The following is a 23,719-nucleotide window of genomic DNA, read 5'->3' on the forward strand; positions in this document are numbered from 1 at the left end:
AAAGTTTTTGTATATAGAAGCTGACTTCCAAGCTTTTCCTTTCATTTCTCATCTCCAATTGCTTATTGAAGTTTTTACTTTAAGGTTTGGTCATGCTATGCACCTTTGCTTTGATTTTTATCCCTTCAGCTTACAAGGGAGGATGGAGGTATTGCTGAAATTAAAATCCATTAATTGTGTACTACACTTTAGGGAGCTTTACACGGAGATCCAATGGATGTTTTGATAATTTTGGTAAAATATCCTTTTTTAAATAATACTATGAGGAGAAGAAAAGGTCCTCCAAAATTTATATTAGACATTCAGATCCAATTACATCTTCCTCTGTTTGGAAAGCACAGAGCACGTTTTAGATACTAAATCAATAATGATTTAAAGAAAATTAACACCAAGCAGAGGGATTTCATTCTCCTTAATCCTAGCTCCCCTGAAAGTTTGTTTTGTTTTTGTAAGTCATTTTAGTCCTTTTGACCGTCACTATTGTGGTCTATTATTTTCAGCACTTCTTCCTGTTAAAAATTATTTTTAACCTTATTGTATCTTAAAAAAAACTCAAAACACTTCAGTATAAGAAGTGGACTGCTGCTCATTAACTTAACTATAGCCTGAGCTAATAAACACTTCAGACTCCACGTTTGTTTATCCCAGGGTAGGATTGATACCTCATAAACAGAAAGTGCGCTCAAGTTATATAAATATTTATATGAATGATAATGAAGGAAACTTTAAAATACTCTGAGCAAACAGAATTATGAAGAAGCTTGTAATTGTCATTCATGTTAGAGCGTCTTATCATTTCTTCAAGGCACATAACTCTTCAACTGTCCCTCAGATTTATATAGTTTGTTAGTTGCCCCCATGTATAAAATAGAAAAGTTTTCTAATATAAAAAATTATTGTCCAGTGTGTACTTCTTTAATATAGTTGTAGGAAGCCATTTTCCTTAACATACTTTATTTTCGTTGAAAAAGTATTGATTAAGTACATTATACATGATCTGATTATTTAAAAATCCTTCCAGGGTACACTCTGCACTTGAATAGCACACTCAGCTGTCCATTGGACGTGAAGCTTATGGTCATATCCACTTATATATGCCCCTTAGCTAGATCATCGCTATCTCCCTCCTCATAAAGACAATAAATGTTTACAACAAAAATAAATCAATGATTAACAACAATTCAATTTATAAGCACAGATGTTATAGCGTTTGAATAAATCAGATGCATACATACACAGAAAGGGAACAATATAAATAGCTCATCAGAGCTGGAATGGGTTTAGGGTCTTTTGGGGACACTGTATTCATGGGCATTATTTGTCTCTTGGGAAAATTCCCCAAAAGGAGTCCAAATTAAGATATAATTAATTTCTGATTTTGTCCCATAGAGGTAAGTTATCCCATTAAAAATATACCTTGCATCTTCTCTGTGAGAAGTTGATCAAATTGCCATATCAGCTCAAAAAACAAGACAAAAAATCCCACAAGCTTTTTATGGTACAATGGATACAGGGCAAGATAAAAATCTGAACCATGACTTTGACATTTTCCCTTTAAAAAGCATTAGGACATGGTTATTTACCTGCAGTGCCCTCAAATCACATTATATAATAGCTGTGTCTTAAAATAATGTGCCTGCAATAATGTGTGGAATTGTATTACTGTGCTTCATCTGTGGTGCATACTGGATAGCCAAAGGCTTAGAATTTAAATGTCCAAAGTCCTCTGCATTTATGTACATCACCAAACAGTCCACTGATCTGATTATTAAAGAAAAAAATGGATAAGTATGATATTGGCTTAGTGATGTGGAGCTCTATTAAGAAACACCAAGGATCAAATAATAAATTAAACTTGTTCATGTTTGGTATCTTAAACCCATTTTCTGTTTGGAATTTCAAGAGCAGCATGGAAGTCTGAATAATTCACACATCACATGCTTTTGTGTCCTGCATAAGTGTTACGTATATAAATCAGCCCTTACAGCATGCTAGCTCATTTGAAAGACATGCATGACACATACTTGAATCCTCTTTGGCCTGCATTTTCAAAGCAATTTATTGAATTATATCTGGTAGTTGCAGTTTCCACTCTATTGTATGATGTGACTTTATCAATGTGGGTTCTATCAATGTGGGTGCTATCAAACTCACCTTGGAAATTATACAGCATCCGTCTGGTGAGAGGTTTTTATAAATATTGTTTGGGCATTAAGAATCAAATTCTCAATTTATTTTATAATTAAAAAGTAACATTATGTGAGATTGTTACCACTGTATTAATGAGTGCAAAGTGATTCAGATCCTCATGGAACTGGAGGTATTGTTAGCAGGGGAGTGGATTAAGAGGCTGGTTTTCACTATTGAATGCTTCCAAAGACAGATTTTAAAAAGTGACTATAAGAGCCTTCTAGCATCTTTCATCCTGAATGATCCTAATGTGCTTTGTAAGCTTAAACAGCTGTACAAACTATATTCAGAGCATTTTCTCCACCACTGAAGTGCAGCTATTTTTGGAGTGGAAGGCAACAACTGTTTAACTATGCATAGTCACACTAAACTGTAGGTTCAGGGGGGCCTGACATGAAGAATAACGTAATACATTGAAACTGTAAGGAAAATGTAGGAATAGAAAATGTAATTACCATGTAACAATAATGCCAAAGTCATAATTTGGCTTCCAGGAGTCAGAAATTGGTTTGTATCCTCTAAAAGATTCCACCTCCTGTACTGCAAGGCCCCCTAATTCCACCCTGGGACATTGATTTAATAATGACATAAGGAATGTGCTTCTTACTTGCCCAGAAATACTTGCTGCACCTGGTTTTATATTTTGGCAATCTCTAATTCAAGTAATTGACTACGCCTGACCAGGCTTAGATGGTGACAGCTCCGATCAATCTTTGGTTGTATGGTTGCAGGAAGAATGCTTCTTGTCAGGAAATCACATTTGCAGCCATGGACATGTAATAATTATTGACCAAACCAAGAAAACATTCATGGCCTTTACTTTGGTCTATGTTGCATTAGAAATGCAGTGAACCATCCATCAACTTTCCAAAAATGTTAAAGTGATAAGTTGAAGTGGAATGTGTCTTAATAGTTCAATATCAACTTATGGCAGACTGCAAATTCTCCCTTAAAGATACAGATATATAGTGGTAAGTGCAAAAGTAAAAGCTTCTTCCTTACATTTCCTGGTTCCATATTTGCACTGGGAAACAGCTTTGACTATGGGCCAAAATGTTTCTGGTGTAGCTCCTTTGGAATAAATGAACCTGCAGCAAAGAGAAATGTAACCAACTTTGTGTTTATAGTTGATTCAATGATCACTATCACTATTTTGTTCTGACTATAATAAATAAAAATTTAATTAAAAACAAAATTTGTTCGATGGGATGCACACTCAAATTAATTTCTCTCTTTGGCTTTAAACAGAATGAATGCCGCATGTTTCGTATTCAGTTTGGTGGAGAGTCAAAAGAGCAGGCACTGGAACATTGCTATAATTGTGTGCAGAAACTTGCAGACTATGTAACAGTTCAGGTAACAGATGAGCAAAGTCAGGAGCTGCACCAAGATCATAGTCAGCTGGCTAACAGTGAAAGTGAAGGGAAGGACTCTGAACAAAATACATCGATGCTGCATGGAGTAAGCAGGCTGTGTGTGTGTTGGAAATAGAGAAAAATAATGATTGCCTACTTTAAAGTGCCATGTCCCTACTCCTTTAACCAGTGGTTTTCAACCTTTTTTCATGTGCGGACCCCTAAAATTTTTGAATGGAGGTGGGGAACTCTTTGGAAATCTTAGATATAGTCTGTGGACCACTGGGACCACAGGTTGATAACCACAGTTCTGTGGTAACGACAACCTTCTGTGGACCCCTTAGACATAGTGTGCAGACTTCAGGATGAAAACCACTGCTTTAGGTCTACAGCTTACATGTATAGGCTAGTAAGAATGTGGTCCTTGTGTGGTTGTTGGAGATGGGAGATCACTATATTTTAATCCTATTGTTTAATAACACAAATTTGAAACCAGGCATTTCATCTAGGCATTTGTCCAGAAACAAAACTGTTACTGATAAGCAGACCAAAAGATAAAGCCTTTATTATGAACAATAACTAGGTATAGCAATGAGATAACGAACGTCCTAGTACTCTATGTAGCTACAACCTGTGACTCCCCTGTCCTGGGCGTCTTTGTTTCTGCCCAGCAGGAAGTGTGTCACATGATACTTTTTGACACTGTCTCACATGACCTCATAAACAAACTAGGGATATATAATCTAGACAAACCTACTATAAGGTGGGTGCACAACTGGTTGGAAAAGCATACTCAGAGTAGTTAATAATGGTTCACAATCAAACTAGAAGAGCATATTGAGTGGGGTCTTGCAGAGATCTGTCCTGGATCCAGTTCCATTGAATATCTTTATAAATGATTTGAATAATGGCATAGAGAGTACACTTATAAAATTTGTGGAGGACACCAAGCCGAGAGGGGTTGCAAGCACTTTTGAGGACATGATTAGAATTCAAAATGATCTTGACAAACTCAAGAAATGATTTGAAATAAATAGGATGAAATTCAATAAGGAAAAATGCAAAGTACCACACTTAAGAAGGAATAATCATTTGCACAAATACAAAATGGGAAATGACTGCCTAGGAAGGAGTACTGCAGAAAAGGATCTGCGGATTATAGTAGATCACAAACTAAAAATGAGTCAGTTTAATACTGTTGCCCTCCCCCCAAAAAAGAGGCCAACGTCATTCTGGGATGTGTTGGCCAGTGTTGTAAGCAAGACATGAGAAGTAACTTTTCCACTCTACTCAGCACTGATAAGGTTGCAACTGGAGTATAGTGCTCAGTTCTGGGCACCACATTTCGGGAAGGATGTGAACAAATTGGAGAAACTCCAGAGGAGAACAACAAAAATGATTAAAGTCTAGAAAACATTGACGTATGAGGAAAAAAAGTTGGGTTTGTTTAGTCTGGAGAAGAGTGGGAGGGGGACATAATGCTCCTCAGATATGTGTAAAAGGTAATAATTGTTCTTAACCACTGCGGACAGGACAAGAAGTAATGGGCTTAAATTGCAGCAAGGGAGATTTAGGTTAGACATTAACTGTCAGCTAAGCACTGGAACAAATTATGTAGAGAGGTTGAGGCATCTCCCATCTTTTCTGCCTTCAGAACTGGGTGGCTGGAAAGTGGCAGCTGCTGGCAGGGAGCCCAGAGGTGCTGGGGCTATGAACTGCCGAGCCTAGAGGTGCCCAAGCTAAGCCCTGGCACAACTTAAGCTCTGACTGTCAGGGATAGCGATGATATGTAGTGCTGCCTCTGTGCAGGGACTGGACTAGATGACTTATTGAGGACTCTTGCACACCTATGTTTCTATGATTCTGTGAAACCAAAGACTGCATCTAGAGTGTACAGGAAGTGTGGCATCTCTTCATTTGTTGGAGGATTTACACCATAGAGCACACACAGTTTGCATGTGTACTTAATACATGTAGATAAAGATCCTTTCTGTGCTATGTTTGAAATCATGCTAGTCATAAGATGGTTTCTGTCATGAGTGGTGGGCTGGGGTGAATGGTCTCAGAACTTTTATGGAAATGGCTACACTTTAAGCCTCTTCTCCAGGCAGATTAGCTCATTTTTATATCAGCCCACACCTCACAAAAACTTTTAGCAACCATGGTGTTTAAACATCATTCATTAGTATGGGGTCTGCAGTAATGTAGGTAAGGTTTGAGTGATTAATTTGGTTTTTAATTATGCATCCCTGGAAGTACTAATTTTGGGAAGGGGGAAGAAACTATTACACTAAAATAAAGACTACCTTTTTCAGTTTCAGGCCTAAACTGAGTTAACAGTCTATTTACACCAAGGTTTCTCAACCCGTGGATCGGGACCCAAAATTGGGTTGCCAGAATGTTTCAAAAGGTCTCGTGGCAACTCTTGTCCCCTGGAGGTGGCTGGGCTCATCTCCTTGCTCCAGGTACTGCAACCTCTGGGGTACCAGTATCACTCAGGTTTGGCACAGCTGTTATGATGATGGGAGCCCAGGTAGACCAAATTTGAGTGGCACTGCAACCCCATGAGCCAGGTCACAACTCCACTCACACAGATTTGGTCCAGTCAGGGGCACAAAGCCAAACCTGAGCAACGCTGCAACCCTGGAGCAAAGAGCCAAGCCCAGCGAGCCCCACAGCACAGGAGCTACAAGAACCACCACTGCGGGGTGAGTGCCGGGCAGGACCCAACTCCCTTGAGGGGCAGGATCCGACCAAAACCATCCCAGGGCCTCCACCTTCAGACTATTTTCTGGGTCGCAACAGGCCATAAACATTTACAAATGGGTGTTGAGCCCAAAAAAGTTGAGAACCACTGATTTACGCAACTCTTTAACCATGTATAGAAGGTGCAAATCATTCTAGAGTCAGATATGTAACTTGCAAGCAATATATTAATCCTATAAAAAAAGATTTCAGAACTCTTAACAGAGCTGCAGTGCCCAAGTTAACCGGTGTTTAGAGGACAGAACATACTCTTTAATTTATAATGATTCCCACTAGTAGGGTGCTGTGTGTTCTGCGATTCCAGAGCCATGGAATTTGCCACAGAAATCAGCATTTGTGCAATAGAATTTCCCATTTCGCTTCAGCCATGTGCAATATTTTCTTTTGTCTTCCTGGCCTGTCAGGATCTTTCCTTATAAAAGGGAGTTAGATTACTGTTCGTTGGAGCCAGGCAGTAGGGGTTTGGGAACTTAGAGCTGGAGTTCCACTTGCAGACATGTCCAAAGTGCAGGCTGGTGAGCTGGGTGGCCTGAAGAATATTATAGCAGCTGAAGAACTGGAGATGAGCCATGGAACCTGGCAACAAGCTCCTCACTTCCCTGGCACCCGGACGGAAGAAGGAAGTTCTGAGGCAGGCCGCTTAGAGATCTTTGTAGTAGCCAAGGCTTGGAGAGCAGGGCAGTGGAGTGAAGACCCTGAAGAATATAACAAAAATACTCAAGGATAAAATAAAAAAAAGTCTGGTTAGTTTTGATTGTCTTTTCACAATGTTCTCCAAGCAGCCTAATTCCACTCTTCTAGCTTCAGTGTCCACGGTGTTCTCTAGGTGGCTGAATTCACATCCTCCTTTCCCGGGGAGGGGAGAGCTTGTAGAGCTTCAACCTCTCATCTCTCAGGCTCATGCAGTGTTTTGTAGATAGTGTATACTTCTGACATTTCTATCCCTGCCTAATTTAGGCTAGTGGAAATGGACCTGGAGAGCAAGGGAAGGGAACAAAAAGTATTTTCATGGAAATAGAATAATGTTGTGAAATTTAGGAGTTCTTGCTACAGAATATGGGGTCAGTATGCCACAACATACACAGGGCTCTTGTCTATCAGTATCACTGTATGTTAAACAGTAATTATGTTCCTGATTTAGCATTTGCTCAGGTTAAAGGTATAAATGTTTTAGTTCTTCTGTGCCCATTATAATGTGGGTTTTTTCAGCCTGTGTTCTTTTCTTGGATGGGGTATAAATTATTTTGGTGGATTCTTTCATCAGTCTGTATCTCTGGGAAGAAAAAATAGCATTGGGATTGGTACCTGACTGAAATGGTACCTGGTGCACTAAAACTATGTAGATATAAATAGATGAGATAGCAAAGTGTTTTTTCAGTGCAGAGTACATTGAATTGGAGGCATTAAAGTTTTGAACTGATATAAAGTTTGGGCTTGCTACTTATCTGGTAAAATGAAAATAAAGCTTTATACATTCATTATGTTGATGCTATCAGGCTTTGAAGATTGGAATCTTTTTCCCTTCAAAATTGATGTACACCCTGCCAAAGTTTCTGCTTTAGGGAGGCTTTTCCCTTTGCTGCATTTAACCACATTCTTTCAGCTATAATATTGAACTGATCCTTATTAATTTATATTCTGTTTTGATACTTTCCAGCCAAGTCGGGTGATAGATACTCCTCCAGCCCAGTCATCCAAAAGTTTTCCAGAAGGACGGAAATCCGTGACAGAGCTAGCACAGGTAGAGTCAAACACTGTTTTGTGGCAAGACACTGCATTTCTCCAGCAGGGGAGAGAGTTTGTGGTAGGCTATGTGTTATTAAGTTTTTCCTATGCTGATGCTGTACCAGCTTGCTCAGTGAAAAAGTAACTTACAGCAATCAGGACAGAAGTACACAAAAACCATACATTGAGAAAAGGGCAGGACCTCGTGTGTTGCTGAAGATAGCCATGGAATTGCGTGCAGAACCTGAGCTTTCACTGTAATTAACTTTCTGGCCAAAAAGAAAACTTGCCCAAATACTAGATGAACATAAAGCAAATTGTGTGCTGAGACAATTTCCAGTTTTTGCTTATCAGCTGTAGGTTGATGTATAAATTTAGGAACACATACTAACTTTGATCCAGAACTGCCATTGCTGTCAATGGAAAGTTCAAAGAACAAGGTAGAATGGCCATGTATACAGTAACTAAATTTTATTTTTTCAGTACCTTGTCATATTCAGCCTCAGTAAGACAACATGGCACTATTATTCTTGTCCCTTGTTTCTCTATCTTCCCTGTACACTTCCTTCCTAGCAACAAACAAAGAATCTTCCCCGTTCCTTGTGGGCTACACTCCCACCCTTGTACCCTATTTCCACTGCCCATCCGAAGAGCCATGGAATAGTCAAACTTTCCCTTGAAGTCATTGGCTTTAGAGTTGATAGTTTGGTGACATTAATTAGGGGCCTAGGAGTTCACCCCTTTCTAAGCTATTGCTTCCCACAGACATCATTGCATGAGCTAGACTAGAATCTGTTTGTGTTTGGAAGGTTATTTTTTGCAACCATGAACACAACTTTTAAAAAACAGACTGGAGCATTTGCTTGAGGTGAATGGCGTATAGGCCACAAATATGTGTCAGCCTAGATCTAGCGCACAGGCTGTTTGTGTGCTGATGTGTTTGCAAGCTATAAAATACTTCCATCAATGCTAAAGCCTGCTAATTTGCCAGATGTAGTGTCAGAGGAAGGAATGTGGCACTGTCCACTCCTGAAGATGATAGTTGGGAGTGGGCCACTGATTCTTCCTCAGTGGCAATCTCTTAGAGCCAGTAATTCTGAAGGCAGAATGGGGCTGCTGTGGGAATTGCCTTGATGTGGTAAATCAGTGAATCACCAAGAGCAGTAGATGCGCTGTAAGCAGCTACATAGGCCAGTGCAGGAGGTTGGAGGCAAGCTTAGGGTCACCTCTGTTTCAAGGCTCCGAAACTCCACTGCAGCAGCCACACTCTCCTTGACCATATTTCCTCCCCATGTCCCCCCAAAATCCCAGGTAATGTTTTCCTTATTGGAACAACAACTGCTTTTCTATATCCATCCAGATTATATCAAGCAGTCAAATAATCCTTTACTGATCTGTATGCCTTCAAGTCAGCTCTTAATGTGTTGTCTACTTATATATAGTGGTGTTCATCACCTTTGGCACTTTGGGCCACATGGCTGCTGACCAGCAGACCTTTCAAGTTTGTGGCTTTGTTTGCTACCTGTGCTGCATTTTAGAGAGTTGTAGAGTCTCCTTCTGCCATTTTATTTTTGCCCTCGACTTAAGACTTCTGAAGGGCCTCCTTTAGTGCATTTACTTTGAGATCTTCACATCTGCTGAAATGTGGTAATTGTATGTGACAGCCTATTTCAGAATTTAACTACCCTTATAGTTAGAAAGTTCTTCCTAATATCTAATCTAAATATCCCTTACTGCAGATTAAGCTCATTACTACTTGTCCTTACTTCAGTGGACATGGAGAACAGATGATCACCATCCTCTTCATAACAGCCATTAACATATTTGAAGATTTATTAGGTCCCTCCACCCAGTCATCTTTTCTCAAGACTAAATCTGCCTTTTTCTTCTTCGAGTGCTTGCTCATGTCCATTCCACTATAGATGTGTGCATGCCTCCGTGTACGGTTACCTGGAACTTTTTTCCCCTTAGCAGACCCCAAAGGGCCAGCTTTGGCGCCCCCTGGAGTCGTGCACACATGCCGCGGTATATGAGGTGCTGCCAGCTCTATGCCCCCTCAGTTCCTTCTTTCTGCCTGTGACAGTTGCTGGAACTAGACTTGCTTGCATCGCAAGTACTATTCCCTTTGTTTGGATTGGTTATTCTGTTTCTAGTTTTATAGTTTAGTTAAATAGTTGTTAATAGTTAGTTAGAGACAAGGTAGTCCCGGCTGAGACTTTGCGTGGCTGGGGCATGCCCTGGTCACCAGGCTTCAAGCCGTGTGCCTCCTGCGGGAAGGCCTTCCCGCTCAGTGACCCCCACAACAGCTACCTTAAGTGTTTGGGGGAAGCCCAGCACAAGGATAAATGTAAAATCTGCAAGGCTTTCAAACCAAGGACTGAAAAAGACAGAGAAATCTGGTTGAAAGCCCTGCTTATGGAGACAGTGCTCTGTCCGGCCTCCGAGCATGTCTTCGGTGCAGAATGGCACCGTGCCACTTCCCCGGTGATGAAGAAGAGGAAGAAGCAGCGCGTGGAACGCAGACACTCCCCCACACTGTCAGTACGGGTGGGGTCGAGTATCGAGGTGCACCAAGCTCGGCCCGTAGAGACCCTTTCTCCAGTGCCTGCATCTCCAGCTAGGGAACCTCCCCTGACTCCTGGGAGTGGGAGAGCCCCTCTGTCTCTGCTGACGCCAGAGGCTTTTCAGGAGGCAAGTCCAATAAGGCTCTTGCCTACGCCCACCCTCCACCAAGAGAGAAGGGGCTGGTGCTGCAAGGGAAACCCGCGTTGGGTCCCCCTGAATGGCAGAGGAGATCCCCGGTACAGGAAGGAGGATCTCCTGCAAGACGGTCACATAGGGTAGAGCACAGCCACTCCCCTACCAGTTGCTCCAGGTTGGCGTCGTTGAGCTGATCTCCTCCGACGCGGAACGTGGAGTCTCCCTCCCAGCACCGATGTTGATCCCTGGCACTGGAAGCAGCTCAAGCTAGGAGATGCAACCGGTCGAGGTCCACCTGGCGACACTCAGACAGCTCTCATTCCCGTTCACTGGCACCGAGGAGTTCGGCTGCACCGAGGTGGCACAGAACCCAGTCATCGTTGTCAGACCCGGCACTGATGAGTTCGCCTGCACTGAGGCGGCGCAGAACCCGATCGTCAGAGTCTGGCTTGGTACAGAGGAGTTCGAGAAGGCACCAAACTCGGGCACCGAAGGCTGCTACGGAGCTACAGGGCAAGCGGCGCCAGAAATCGTTGGTGCCGAGGCGACGCTCCAGTACTTCTAGCTCTTCAGAGCGCGACCCCGCTTGTCGGCACCGTTCGCTGTGACTAAGGCATTCCTCGTCCTCCTTCCAAGTCGTAGGCATTGAGGGGGCGTTCTCCAGTAAGACAGAATGCCCGTGACCAGGGACACCACTCCCCCTCAGCATGGTACCGCAGAGACAGCCTCTGACTCCAATGCTGATTTGGGGTCTTCTGGGGGGGGTAGTTGTCGGGCAAGCCAATGTTCCCATAAGGTGCCAGAGCCCCCAGCACAGTTAGCCCCTGGATGGCCTCAAGGACAGTAGCCACCCCAATGGCCTTATTGAGCCCCCTGGGATTTCCAAGTGGGACCGGGACCCCAATCAATCAAATCTTCGGGGATGCAATCCATGCCTCTGGTACAAGAGAAGGCCTATTGTCATCATTCCTTGGATGAGGAGTCAGACCCGCATGAGGGAACCTTAGCGGGTACCGCATTTCGCCAGGAGGGGGCATACCGGCAGGCTGCACCCCTGCAATCCTCCTTGTCATCACTAGACAAGGCAGTCTCCCAGGACCACTCTGTGCCACTGGATGACTTCAGGGTGCACCAGCAGCTGCTCAAGAGGGTTCTCTCCAACTTGGGGCTGGAGGAGGAGGAACTAAAAGAGGCCACAGACAGTTTCTTTAATGTGCTGGTGGCGGCTGCCCAAACTCAAGTGGCCCTCTCTGTCCATGAAGGGGTCCTTAAAATTGTGAAGGCCCTGTGACAAACCCCTTCCTTGGTCACCCCAACGTCAAAGGTGGCGGAGAAGAAATACTATGTTCCGGCCAAGGGGTTTGAGTATTTGTTTACTCGTCCCACCCCTGGGACCTTGGTGGTTGATGCTGCAAACCAGAGGGATAGGCAGGGTCAGCCAGGGTCGACTCTCAAGAACAAGGATAACAAGAAGCTGGACTTGTTTGGGAGAAAAATTTATTCAACGGCAAGCCTCCAGTTTAGGATTGCCAATCAGCAGGCTCTCCTGGGCAGGTATAATTTTAACCTGTGGGACTCCCTTAGATGCTTTGCTGAGGCCCTGCCCCAGGACCAGGCCATAGATTTTAACACTATCATGGAGGAGGGTACTGCGGTAGCTAGAGCAGTGCTCCAGGCATCCTCAGATGCGGCTGACTCGGCGGACAGGGCTATTCCTCCGTCATTTGCATGCGAAGGTGTTCATGTCTCCAATCTTCTGGGCTGTCCCAGGAGGTTCATTAGTCCATCCAGGACCTTCCCTTTGACAGGTTGGCCTTGTTTTCGGACCAGACTGATGTGAAGTTTCACAGTCTGAAGGACTCCAGGGCCATGCTTCACTCCCTGGGCCTTTACACGCCTCAGTCTTCTAGGCGTCAGTCACGCTCCCAGGCACAGCAGCAGCCAAGGTTTCAGCCTAGGCCATTCCAGTCCTATAGACAATGGGACAGAAATAGGGGCTCTAGAACAACCTTCTCAACCTTTCCAGACTACTGTACCCCTTTCAGGAGTCTGATTTGTCTTTTGTACCCCCAAGTTTCACCTCACTTAAAAATGACTTCCTTACAAAATTAGACATAAAAATACAAGAGTGTCACAGCACACTAGTACTGAAAAATTGCTTTCTTTCTCATCTTTACCATATAGTTATAAAATAAACCAATTATAATGTAAATTTGTATTTACATTTCTGTGTACAGTACATAGAGCAGTATAAACAAGTCATTGCCTGTACGAAATTTTAGTTTGTACTGACATCACTAGTGCTTGTTTTGTAGTCAAGTGTAAAACTAGGCAAATACCTAGCTGAATTGATGTACCCCATGGAAGACCTCTGCGTACCCCTGGTAGAGAACCATTGGTCTAGAAGATGGAATCAGCCCCCTAGCTCATCCTCAGCCCCCCAGCAAGGGCTCCCCAGGAGATCAGGCAACCAAAGGAGACACTTTTGATGGTGCACCCAAGGAACTGGTATGTTGCCCTTGATCTCAAGGATGCATACTTCCATACATCTATCCTCCCCGACCACAGATGCTTCCTTTGCTTCGTGGTGGCTGGCTCCCACTACCACTTCACAGCCTTGCCCTTTGGCCTATCTTCGGCCCCAAGGATGTTTACCAAGTGCATGGCGGTAGTGGCTGCCCACCTGAGACGAAAGGGTGTGCAAATTTTTCCTTACCTGGATGATTGGCTAATCAGAGGCAGGTCCAGGTCTCAAGTGCAGAACAGTGTGACTCTCACTTGCTCCACGTGCCACAGGCTGGGTCTAGTCATAAACAGAAGTCCACATTGACCCCAGTGCGACATATAGAGTTCATTGGGGCTACCCTGGACGCTTCCCAGGCCAGAGCCTTCCTGACCCAACCGCGCGTCGAGGTGATGGTCTCCATCATCTCCAAGCTGCGCTGATACCCCACGACAACAGCCAGGCATTGCCTGCAGCTGTTGGGTCACATGGTGGCCTGCACCTGTGTGGTGATACTCACTTGTCTGAGACTCAGACCGCTTCAGGCATGGCTGGCCTTGGTATATGTCCCGAGCAGACACCCACTGGACCGGGTGGTCACAGTTCCCCTGCCTGTCATAGCCTCCCTAGGCTGGTGGCGGACTCCCCGGGCAGTGCTGAAGGGCGTTCCATTCGAGGAACTAGTCCCATTGATTATCCTGATTTCTGATGCCTTGGACTTAGGATGGAGGGGCCAACATCAGCGCCAACCTAGGCAATCAGGGGATCTGGTTGAGGGAGGAGAGGCGCTTGCATATCATTGTCAAAGAGCTGAGGGCCATTCGCCTAGTGTGCAGAGTTTTCCTCCGATTCCTGACAGGCAGGGTGGTGCAGGTGCTGACAGACAACACCACAGTCATGTTCTGCATAAACTGGCATGGGAGTGTGCTCCTCAGCCCTCTGCAAGGAAGCTATCCTTCTGTGGCACTTTGCCGTGAGGCACGATTTCCACTTGACGGTCTCTCACCTTCCAGGAATGAGGACAACGAGGCAGATCACCTCAGCAGGTCATTTCTTCCCTGCTACGACTGGTTGCTACATCCAGAGATGGCATCTATAATCTTCCAGAAGTGGTGTGTACCCCAAGTGGACCTGTTCACTTCGGTCTGGAACAAGAAGTGTCCACGGTTCTGCTCTCTCTGGGGTCAAGAGACCGGGTTGATTTCTGACACGTTCCTCATGGACTGGTCAGGGAACCTCATGTACGCGTTCCCACCCATTCCTCTCCTGCTCAGGGTCCTGCTGAAAATCAAGAGGGACAGAGCAGACGTTATACTAATCGCTCCAGCCTGGCAGAGACAGCATGCTGCTGGACCTCTCCATTGTTCCACCCTTGGAGCTCCCGAGACAGCATGACATCCTGTCACAGGACCGCAATCGCCTGTTGCACCTGGACCTGAACTCCCTGCACCTCACGACGTGGAGGCTCTGTGGCTGACGGAGGGCGAGAGAGCCTGCTCGGTGGAGGTCCAACTAGTCCTGCTTGGCAGCAGGAAGCCTTCTACGCAGGTCATGTATCGGGCTAAGTGGAGATGGTTTACATGTTGGTCAGAGTCCCGGGGTATCCCGCCCAGCCTCTCGCCTATACAGGCGATCCTGGAGTATCTGCTCCAGCTAAAGCTCCATGGGTTGGCGCTGGCCTCGTTGAAGGTTTGCGGGGCGGCTATTTCAGCCTTCCATCAGCCTCTAGAGGGGACATGGCTGTTCTCCCACCCCATGTCGGTCACGTTCCTCAAGGGGGTGGAGAGGCTTTATCCACAGGTCCGTGACCCGGTGCCTCCCTGGGATCTCAACCTGGTCCTCTTGAGACTCATGGGGCCCCCCTTTGAACCCATGGCTTCATGCCCTCTGCTCCTGCTTTCATGGAAGGTGGCCTTCCTGGTGGCCATTACCTCAGCTAGGAGGGTCTCCAAGATTAGGGCCCTGACCTCATAGCCCCCTTATACAGTGTTTTATAAAGACAAGGTTCAGTTAAGGCCACACCTGGCCTTTCTATCCGAGGTGGTTTCCCAATTTCATTGTAATCAGTGTATTTTTCTCCCCATGTTATTTCCCAAACCTCACGGTTCAGAGGAGGAGAGGAGGTGGCACTCGCTGGATGTGAGATGTGCCCTGGCCTTCTACATAGAACACACAAAGCCATTCCGGAAATCAATGCAGCTCTTTGTCGCAGTGGCCGACTGGATGAAAGGCTCACCTGTCTCCACCCAGCGCATCTCCTCGTGGATTACGTCATGCATCAAGTTCTGCTACGAGCAGGCGAGGGTGCCGCTCCCGGGAACCATCACAGCGCACTCAACCAGAGCTCAAGCCTCGTCTACAGCCTTCCTGGAGAGAGTGCCCGTGCAGGACATCTGCAAAGCCGCCACCTGGTCATCGGTTCATACCTTCACATCCCACCATGCCATTGTGCAGCAGGCGAGAGAGGACACGGGATTTGGCAGAGCGGTGCTGAGGGCAGCTCACCAGTAACTTCGACCCACCTCCAAAGGTATTGCTTGTTAGTCACCTGTAGTGGAATGGACATGAGCAAGCACTCGAAGAAGAAAACAAGGTTACTTACCAGTAACTGCTGTTCTTCGAGATGTGTTGCTTATGTCCATTCTAAAACCCACCCCCTGTCCCCGCTACCAGAGTTGGCAGAAAGAAGGGACTGAAGAGGCGTAGGGGCGGCAGTGCCTCATATACCGCGGCATGTGGGCAGGGCTCCAGGGGGCGCTGGAGCCGGCTCTACGGAATCTGCTAAGGGGAAAAAAGTTCTGGTAGCAATGCACGGAAGCGTGCACACACCCTATAATGGAATGGACATGAGCAAAACGTCTCGAAGAACAGCAGTTCCTACCAGTGTAAGTAACCTTGGTGCGGGTTTTTTTGTTGTTTTTTTAACCTTATCTCATAGGTCAAGTTTTCTAAACTTTTATTTTTGTAGTTTCCCTCTTGACTCACTCTAGCTTGTTCACATCTTTTTTAAAGTGTTGTGCCCAAAATTGAACACAGTCCTCCAGCTAAGATCTCACCGATGCCAGAGAGAGTAGAACAATTATTTCCTGTGCCTTACATACCAGACTCCTCTTAATACACCTTGGAATATTAGCCTCTCTCACAACTGCATCATATTGATGACTCATTCAATTTATGATCCACTGGAACCTCCAGTCCCTGTTCAGCAGTACTGCCACCTAGCTAGTTATTTCCCATTTTCTAGTTGTGCATTTGATTTTTCCTTCCTGGGTGTAGTACTTTGTACTTGTCTTTATTGAATTTAATCTTGTCAATTTCAGACCAGTTCTCCAATTTGTCAAGGCTGTTTTGAATTCTTATCCTGTTCTCCAAGGTGCTTGCAATTCCTTTCAGCTAAGTGTCATCTACAGATTTCATAAGTATACTCTCCATTCCATTATGCAAGTCATTAAAGAAAATGTTGAATAGTACTGGCTGACCCCAGAAGGGCCCCATTAGCTACATCATCCCAGTTTGACAGTAAACAATTGATAACTAGTTGATAGACCATACTCAAAATGTAGTTATGTGACCATCTTATAGTAATTTCATCTAGACCACATTTCCATAGTTCTCCTATGAAAATGTCATGGGGGCCTGGGTCGAAAAAAGCCTTACTAAAATCAAGATATGCCATGTCTACTGCTTCCCCCCAACCACTATGCCAGAAACCATGTCAAAGGAGGAAATCAGTTGGTTTGGCGTGATTGGTTCTTGACAAGTCCCTGTTGGATATTACTTATAATTCTATTATCCTCTAGGTGCTGATTGTTTAATAATTTGTTCCAGTGTCTTTCCAGCTATCAGAGTTGGGCTGACTGATCTATAATTCCCCAGATCCTTTTTGTTCCCTTTTTTAAAGATTGTGTCCCTTAGTTCCTTAAGTATGTTAGGATAAATTTCATCAGGCTCTGTTGCCATGAATACATCTAATTTATTTAAATGTTCTTTAACCTGTTTCCCTATATTAGCTCATGTTCCTTCCCCCTTGTTACTATTAATTGTGTTAAGCATTTGGTCACAATTAACCTTTTTAGTGGAGACTGAAGCAAGATAGGAATTAAACACCTCAGCTGCCTTGATGTCATCTTTTATTAGCTGTCCTTCCCTGTTAAGTAGTAAACCTGCACTTCCTTTTGACCCTCTCTTGCTCCTAATATATTTATAAAACCTCTGATTACCTTTTATGGCCCTTACAGCTGTAATTCATTTTGTGCCTTGCTTTTCTGATTTAGTCCCTAGATGATTATGCTATTCTTTGGTATTCATCCATATTTCCACATTGTGTAAAATTCCTTTTTGATTGTCAGGTCATTAAAGAGTTCTTAATGGAGCCACATGGGCCTCTTATTCTTTGCATCAAAATAGTTTGCTAGTGTGCTTTTAATATTCTCTGCTGGGGAAACTGCTAGCTCTCCTGAACTCCTTTTCCCCTTTAGATTTTCTTCCCAGTGGCCTTTACCTACCAGTTCTGAGTTTATTCAGGTCTGCTTTTTTTAAGTCACTGTCCTTTCATTTTGTTGTCCTCACTCTTTTCTTTCTTACATTATATTATATCATTTCATGATCACTTTCACCCCAGTTGCCTTCTACCTTCAGATTTGCAACCCATTCCTCCCTATTAGTCAGAATCAAGTCTAAAATAGCTGCCTCCATCATCTTTTGAAACAAGTTATCCCCACTATCTTTCAAGAACTTATTGGATATTTTGTATTTTGCCATATTACTCGTCTAAAAGATATTGGGGTAAAATCCCCCAATGCTAGCAGCTCTTGTATTTTGGATATTTCTGTATTTGTTCTACAAATGCCTCTTATACCCTGGGATCATAGCAGACTAGTTACATGACCTGTTTTCTCTCTTACCTCCATGTGGACCTCAGAACAAGTGCATATATTCTTGGTGTATAAATAATATACCACTACCCCATCTCCCTTTTCCCCCTGCCTAGCCTCTCTTCATTAGAGAGGAAACTCTTGTATTTAGATTGCATAACATTATAAAAGATACTTGAAATACTCCTAACAGCTGTATTGTTTGCAGCAGGCATATGCAATTTAGAAAGCCCTGCTTTTACTTTGCCCCAGGAAAATCAGTTCCCATTTGGTTGAGATATAAACTATCAAATTGACATTTCCCCCCACAATGACTTGTGTGCCTCAGGAAGTTTTGGCAGCATGCCAAAAATAATGAATGTTTTAAAACAGTTTTGCTGGCATCACTGCAAAAGTAGTAAGAACATTGGGAGCTGCCTCCTTCATACCCCTCCCTAGACCTGACCCATGGCCCCACTCACCCCGCTGGGATCACCTACCATGTGGGACAGGAGCCCCACCTCCTGCTGGAGGGAGGTGGGATAGTCCCCTCCAATGTAAGTCCTAGTGCCAGTTGTCCATCTTTCGCCTTTGCCTTCCTCTAATAATAGCAGCCTTCTCCTGCTGTCAGCAGTTTAGTTCAAACCCTACTGATAGTATGTGATTTTCTGTTTGGCATTATTTACTGTTGTAACTTTTGCTAAGCTTTTTTAAACGAGAAGTTACATTTAAAAAAGTTGTTGGCTACATTATTTAGGTTGCAGAGTCAAACACTTGAAGGCTAGGAAATGCCAGATTTATGGCTGGCCTTGCAGCCTTCATCTTACACCCTTGTACCCATGCACTGAGAATACAGAATCATGTAATTAGACTTCTTTTTTTCATAGTGGAGTCAATACTGTTGTCAAGCAAGTAGGCTTTTCAGAGAATTTGGAACACCTACGATGAAGTGCTAGCTTTGACAATATTCATCAAACACAGTTTTCAGAAGAATTTGAAGATGGGAGCTGTATTTCTGGACTTGACAGCAGCATGCGTCATGGTCTGCCACACCAGACGCATAGTTAAATTATCAAGAGCACTCCTAACATGGGTAAGTCCATGTCATTGACCTCCTCCTCTGCAACAGATGTTTCTGAGTGCACATGGGAGACAGGGTTTGCCCATGGAAAAGACAAACCAACAATCTACCCCAAGGCTCCACACCAACAATTTTCAACCTGCACATAAATGACGTTCCACTCACCCAGTCCCACATGTTCATGTATGCAAATGACAACATTTGCTTAAGTATCCAAGCCTGGTCATTTCCAGAATTCAAAGATGCCCTAAATACTGATTTAAGATGGACTATACTGTAGGCAGTGGCATTTACACCCCAGTGTGACCAAGACAGTTTTGAGTGAATTCCATATTCACAATGCCAGAGCAGGCCAAGAACTAATTATCTTTCTCAATAGACATCTCTTGAAACATAAATCCCACCCACTTTACCTCAGAGTATTGTTGACTCTCATATCTTAACCTGAGGAAAACCACAGTTAAGGTGAGGATGCATAACAGCCTTCGAAGCAAATTGGCCAGCATTCATATGGAGCAAACGCTTACACACTGATCATCCAGTTTAGCCCTCTGTTACTCTGCAGCAGAATACTGTGCACCACACTGGCTCCATTCTTGGCTTACATACAACTACATTCAGCCCTGTGCATTATGACTGGAACTATTGACCCACATCAGTATTGTGGCTCCCTGTGTTTAGCAACATCTCTTCTCTAGACATCTGTTGTGAAGATGCTACAGCCAGAACTGTTAAGATCAGGGCAAACCTGAGTCTACCAATATACACCAACCTCTTCGACCATCCAAGAGTGGACTTGTCATCGAGGCAGCTGTTTGTGGGCCCATTTGCCCGGCCCAGATTTCTCTACATCGATGGGGTGTGAAGAATGGTCTGCAGCTGGCGTCAGAAACCAGTCTCTTACTACGGATCCAACAATACTGTTCATGGGTGCTTCTGAACTGATTTCTAAAGGACCAGAGTAAATGTACAGCCAGCCTTCACAGCTAGGGCCAGTGTGAGGATCCTCCCATGCAGATGGAGCCGAAGACCAACTATGTCACATCACTGATTACTGCCCTCTGACCAGATGTGATGATGGTCTGAAGGTTCTGCCCTTTGCTGATGAGGCTGCTGCAACTTGGCCTAACAAGCTATGCATCAGATAAAAAGAATAGAATCCCTGCTTCATTCAATATACAGGACGGCTGAACAGGAAGCAGAAATAAGCTTGCAACTGTAAAACTGGCATTTCCTAATTTTTGAGTTCTTGATTTAGTTCGAGAAGAGAGTCTGGAAAGAGGTCAGAGGAAGACTCTGGCCATGAAGGAAAAGGATGCAAATATATATTCTTGGGTGCAGAGATCAAATATACATTAAAAACGCTGTTGTTTGGAAAACGCTTTTAAAAGGTGACTACATCTGAAACAGCCTTGTACTTAGATGTCAGACCCTAGCAAACAAACTGTAGATTTGTCTTTTTTAGCATGTTAGCAATTAACATAAAATCTGACCAAGTCAGATTGTTACAGGTCATACTTGTAATGAACAAGTGCCATGTAGATTTTTAGTGCACGAGTAGTAAAACAAGCATTTCTGTGACCCCATGAATGCGGCTTTAAAAAAACACCCTCGATTACACTGGCAATGAAATGTACCTTAAATAAAATCACCTTTGCCTTTGTAGTCTGTGCTGAAAACCACCTTTACATTTGTTTTTGCAGTCTGTGCTGAAATCATCAACATTTGAGCTCCCCTTTGCATATCAGCATTCCGTGTGGAGTGCTGAAGAATTAGGCCCTTTTATTCGCCTATGTCTTATGGATCAGAACTTCCCAGCATTTGTGGAAGAAGTGGAGAAGGAGTTGAAAAAACTGACAGAAGATTGAGAAATGTTAATACTGTATTTCAGGTAATAAGTTGAGTGGATACAAAAAGTTTATAATTGGAGAAAGTCTCAGATTTTTTTTTTTGGTCAGTGTTTTATTTTTAAAAACAGGTGAATCCACTTTTTTATACATCATTGCACTTCAACAAATACACAGAACACAAGTTCATGCATCTACAGTTATGCACGGCATGAAAACCCTGTTGGGTCTGTAATTCTACAATCAATCTTTAAATCAACATGAGAAATTACAGTGTCAAACTGAAGAGTATAACTAGTTGCATAGAATATCACCATGCTGTAACATTTCAACATAATTTAAAACAAAAACGTAAATTATAAAAGTTTGCCTGAATTGAATGTACAAGAATGTTGAACACATCAGTGCAAAAGGATTTGAGAATTTACATGATTTAACAAAAAAATCACTTAAAAAGCAATCATATATATATATTTATAAACTGAAGTTTTCACTGCAATTCACCACTTGTTGGACTGTTCCAGCTTTTAAAGTCTTTCATTATAGGACACCTAAATCTTTCTATATAGGTTAAGCCCTTAAAATAATTTCAATTTATATTACTCCTAAGTACCAGAACAGTATAATTCTCTCCTCTCTCAGACATACAATATAAGGAATGAATATATCAGCAGCTTAAAAATGAACACTTACTGTATTTTGGTTTTCCCCTTCACAAAAAATATAAATATATACTGTATATATTTTTAGGTTTTGCTGTACTTTACAAAAGTTATCACTAGATGGCAGCAGTGCATTTTAGAGCTTTGCCAATTTAACAGCTACTTTAAGAAAGTAAAAAATGGCGCATGCATAAGCTGACTTCTTACTTCTAATGTTTAAATACCTTAAGGAAAAAAAGCAACATTCACAGCACATCAAGCCCAAAATAGTTTACACTTTCTATACTGAAGCATTGTTAAAATGTATCTGGGTATGTCATCCTTACAGGACAGGCTAAATAAGGCATGCTTTTTTAGACAGTCATATTGTTGCTCACTTGAAAAGGAAAAATCAAATAGAACTGGAGTTCTAGAACCAAGAGTTCCAACCATTAATTTAGCAGGTTATAGTGCCATCAGTCTCTCAGAAACTTAAAGCTCTGTGGAAAAAAGAATTGAGAACAAAGTGTTAATGATTACCACCACCCTGAATACAGTATGCCATAATGCACATAATAAAACTGCTAATGTCAGATGTGCTATTAAGATAAAGGCTTGCCTATTCTTGTTTCAACCTACATCCTGAAACTGCCTACACCTGGCAAACAAATTTACTTTTATGGTATAAAATCTATAAAATCCTGTGTGAGTGTGAGTGAGAAGACATACTTTGCTGCTGAAGCCATACACAGGTAAGAATCATGCTTTGATTAGAGTTGTGTGAATATGGCCTAGGCTAATGGCAGGATCTTTTATAAAAACCTTTGGGTAACAAAATATTTTCAGTAGTGTGTTTGTTGAAGAGTTCAACAGAAGGGATGCTTTGTTCAGAATGCTTTCAGGAACAGCGCTGTGGTAACTTTACAATTCAATGACATACCTATGCATGGCTTGTTTGATCAATATTATTTTCTGATTATTTCTTACGTTTTTAGTTATGCCTCATTGAAAAACAGAAGCGTATAAACAACATTTCTCAAATGTCTAAAAAGTCATACTTACATTATATGCATTATTATTAATTTGTGTTTCTCTGGCGTAAGTTTTTATCTTTGTGATTGTTTGTAGAGTTGCTTTTCCTTTAGAGGGGCAAAAAAGTCACATCAAAATTGTTGAAAATGTAACAGCAGAATGGATAAGAGACAAGTCAAATATACAGTGTTGTAGCTGTGCTGGTACCAGGACAGTAGAGAGAGAAGATGGATGAAGTAAGAACTTTTATTGGACCAACTTCCGTTGATGAAGTTTTCAGGCTCACATAGAGCTCACCTGAAGAAGAGCTCTATGTAAGCTTGGAAGCTTGTCTCTCTCACCAACAGAAGTTGGTCCAATAAAAGACAAGGTGGGTGAAGTAGTATCTAAGTTATTCAAAAGTAAGGACCAGGAGAGCATTTCTGTCTCGATTAATCTTGTGAATACTTGCTTCTACAGATTTTCACAACACTTGCTTTTACAGGAAGATTCTTGCAAATATCTCCCTCACCCAAATAGTCATGAATAAGCCAATAAAAGTTTGGGGCACAAATACCAGTGAGTCAGCAGGTTTTATTTAGAAGGATATTTGCAAATATTTTTGCTATATTTGTCCAGCTCTGTGACTAAGCCCTTTGTACTATTCACGTCCAAATGAATTTGTATTGCTCTTCCTGGCCTAAGGAAGGAAAACCAAAGTAGATGGCTTTAACCCACAGGCTCTTTGGGGCAGGAACTATTTTCTTATTTGCTTGAATACCATCTAGCACAATACTCTAAACCCCATTAGAAACTCTGACTGCTATAATACAAATAGTAATTACTATCATGCCTGAATCTAGGTTTCATACACTACAAAATCCCATAAGCCACCAAGTGCTTCCAATAAGCAATCATAAGCTACAAATTTAGCAATAGTGACTGAACTAGATAGTTTTATCTGAAGATACCCAGATAAAAGTACTTACATTGGCCCAGCTGGTTCGTCATCTGTAGCATGAGTTCCATTGTGATCCAATGAAAGAC

General features: G+C 43.0%; 2 protein-coding genes across 2 annotated transcripts in view; one reads left to right on the forward strand and one right to left on the reverse strand.

The window, feature by feature from the left end:
- Window positions 1-21,052, forward strand: part of REC114 (REC114 meiotic recombination protein) — a 55,650-nt gene extending 34,598 nt beyond the window's left edge. Inside the window, exons 4-6 of the mRNA XM_067543187.1 lie at window positions 3,439-3,651; window positions 7,969-8,052; window positions 20,877-21,052. Coding sequence (XP_067399288.1) covers window positions 3,439-3,651; window positions 7,969-8,052; window positions 20,877-21,041 — 462 coding nt within the window. The 3' untranslated portion in view covers window positions 21,042-21,052. The remainder of the gene's footprint in view (window positions 1-3,438; window positions 3,652-7,968; window positions 8,053-20,876) is intronic.
- Window positions 21,053-21,114: 62 nt separating this feature from the next.
- NPTN (neuroplastin) overlaps window positions 21,115-23,719 on the reverse strand; it is a 92,083-nt gene continuing 89,478 nt past the window's right edge. The window contains exons 7-9 of the mRNA XM_067543188.1: window positions 23,662-23,683; window positions 22,724-22,800; window positions 21,115-22,161 (exon numbers count right to left, since the gene is read on the reverse strand). Of these exons, the coding sequence (XP_067399289.1) occupies window positions 22,740-22,800; window positions 23,662-23,683 (83 nt within the window). The 3' untranslated portion in view covers window positions 21,115-22,161; window positions 22,724-22,739. The remainder of the gene's footprint in view (window positions 22,162-22,723; window positions 22,801-23,661; window positions 23,684-23,719) is intronic.

The sequence above is a fragment of the Emydura macquarii genome, unplaced genomic scaffold (genome assembly GCF_026122565.2).
Source record: "Emydura macquarii macquarii isolate MOO-44397 ecotype Brisbane River unplaced genomic scaffold, CSIRO-AGI_Emac_v2 contig_799, whole genome shotgun sequence".
Classification (NCBI taxonomy): Eukaryota; Metazoa; Chordata; order Testudines; family Chelidae; genus Emydura; species Emydura macquarii.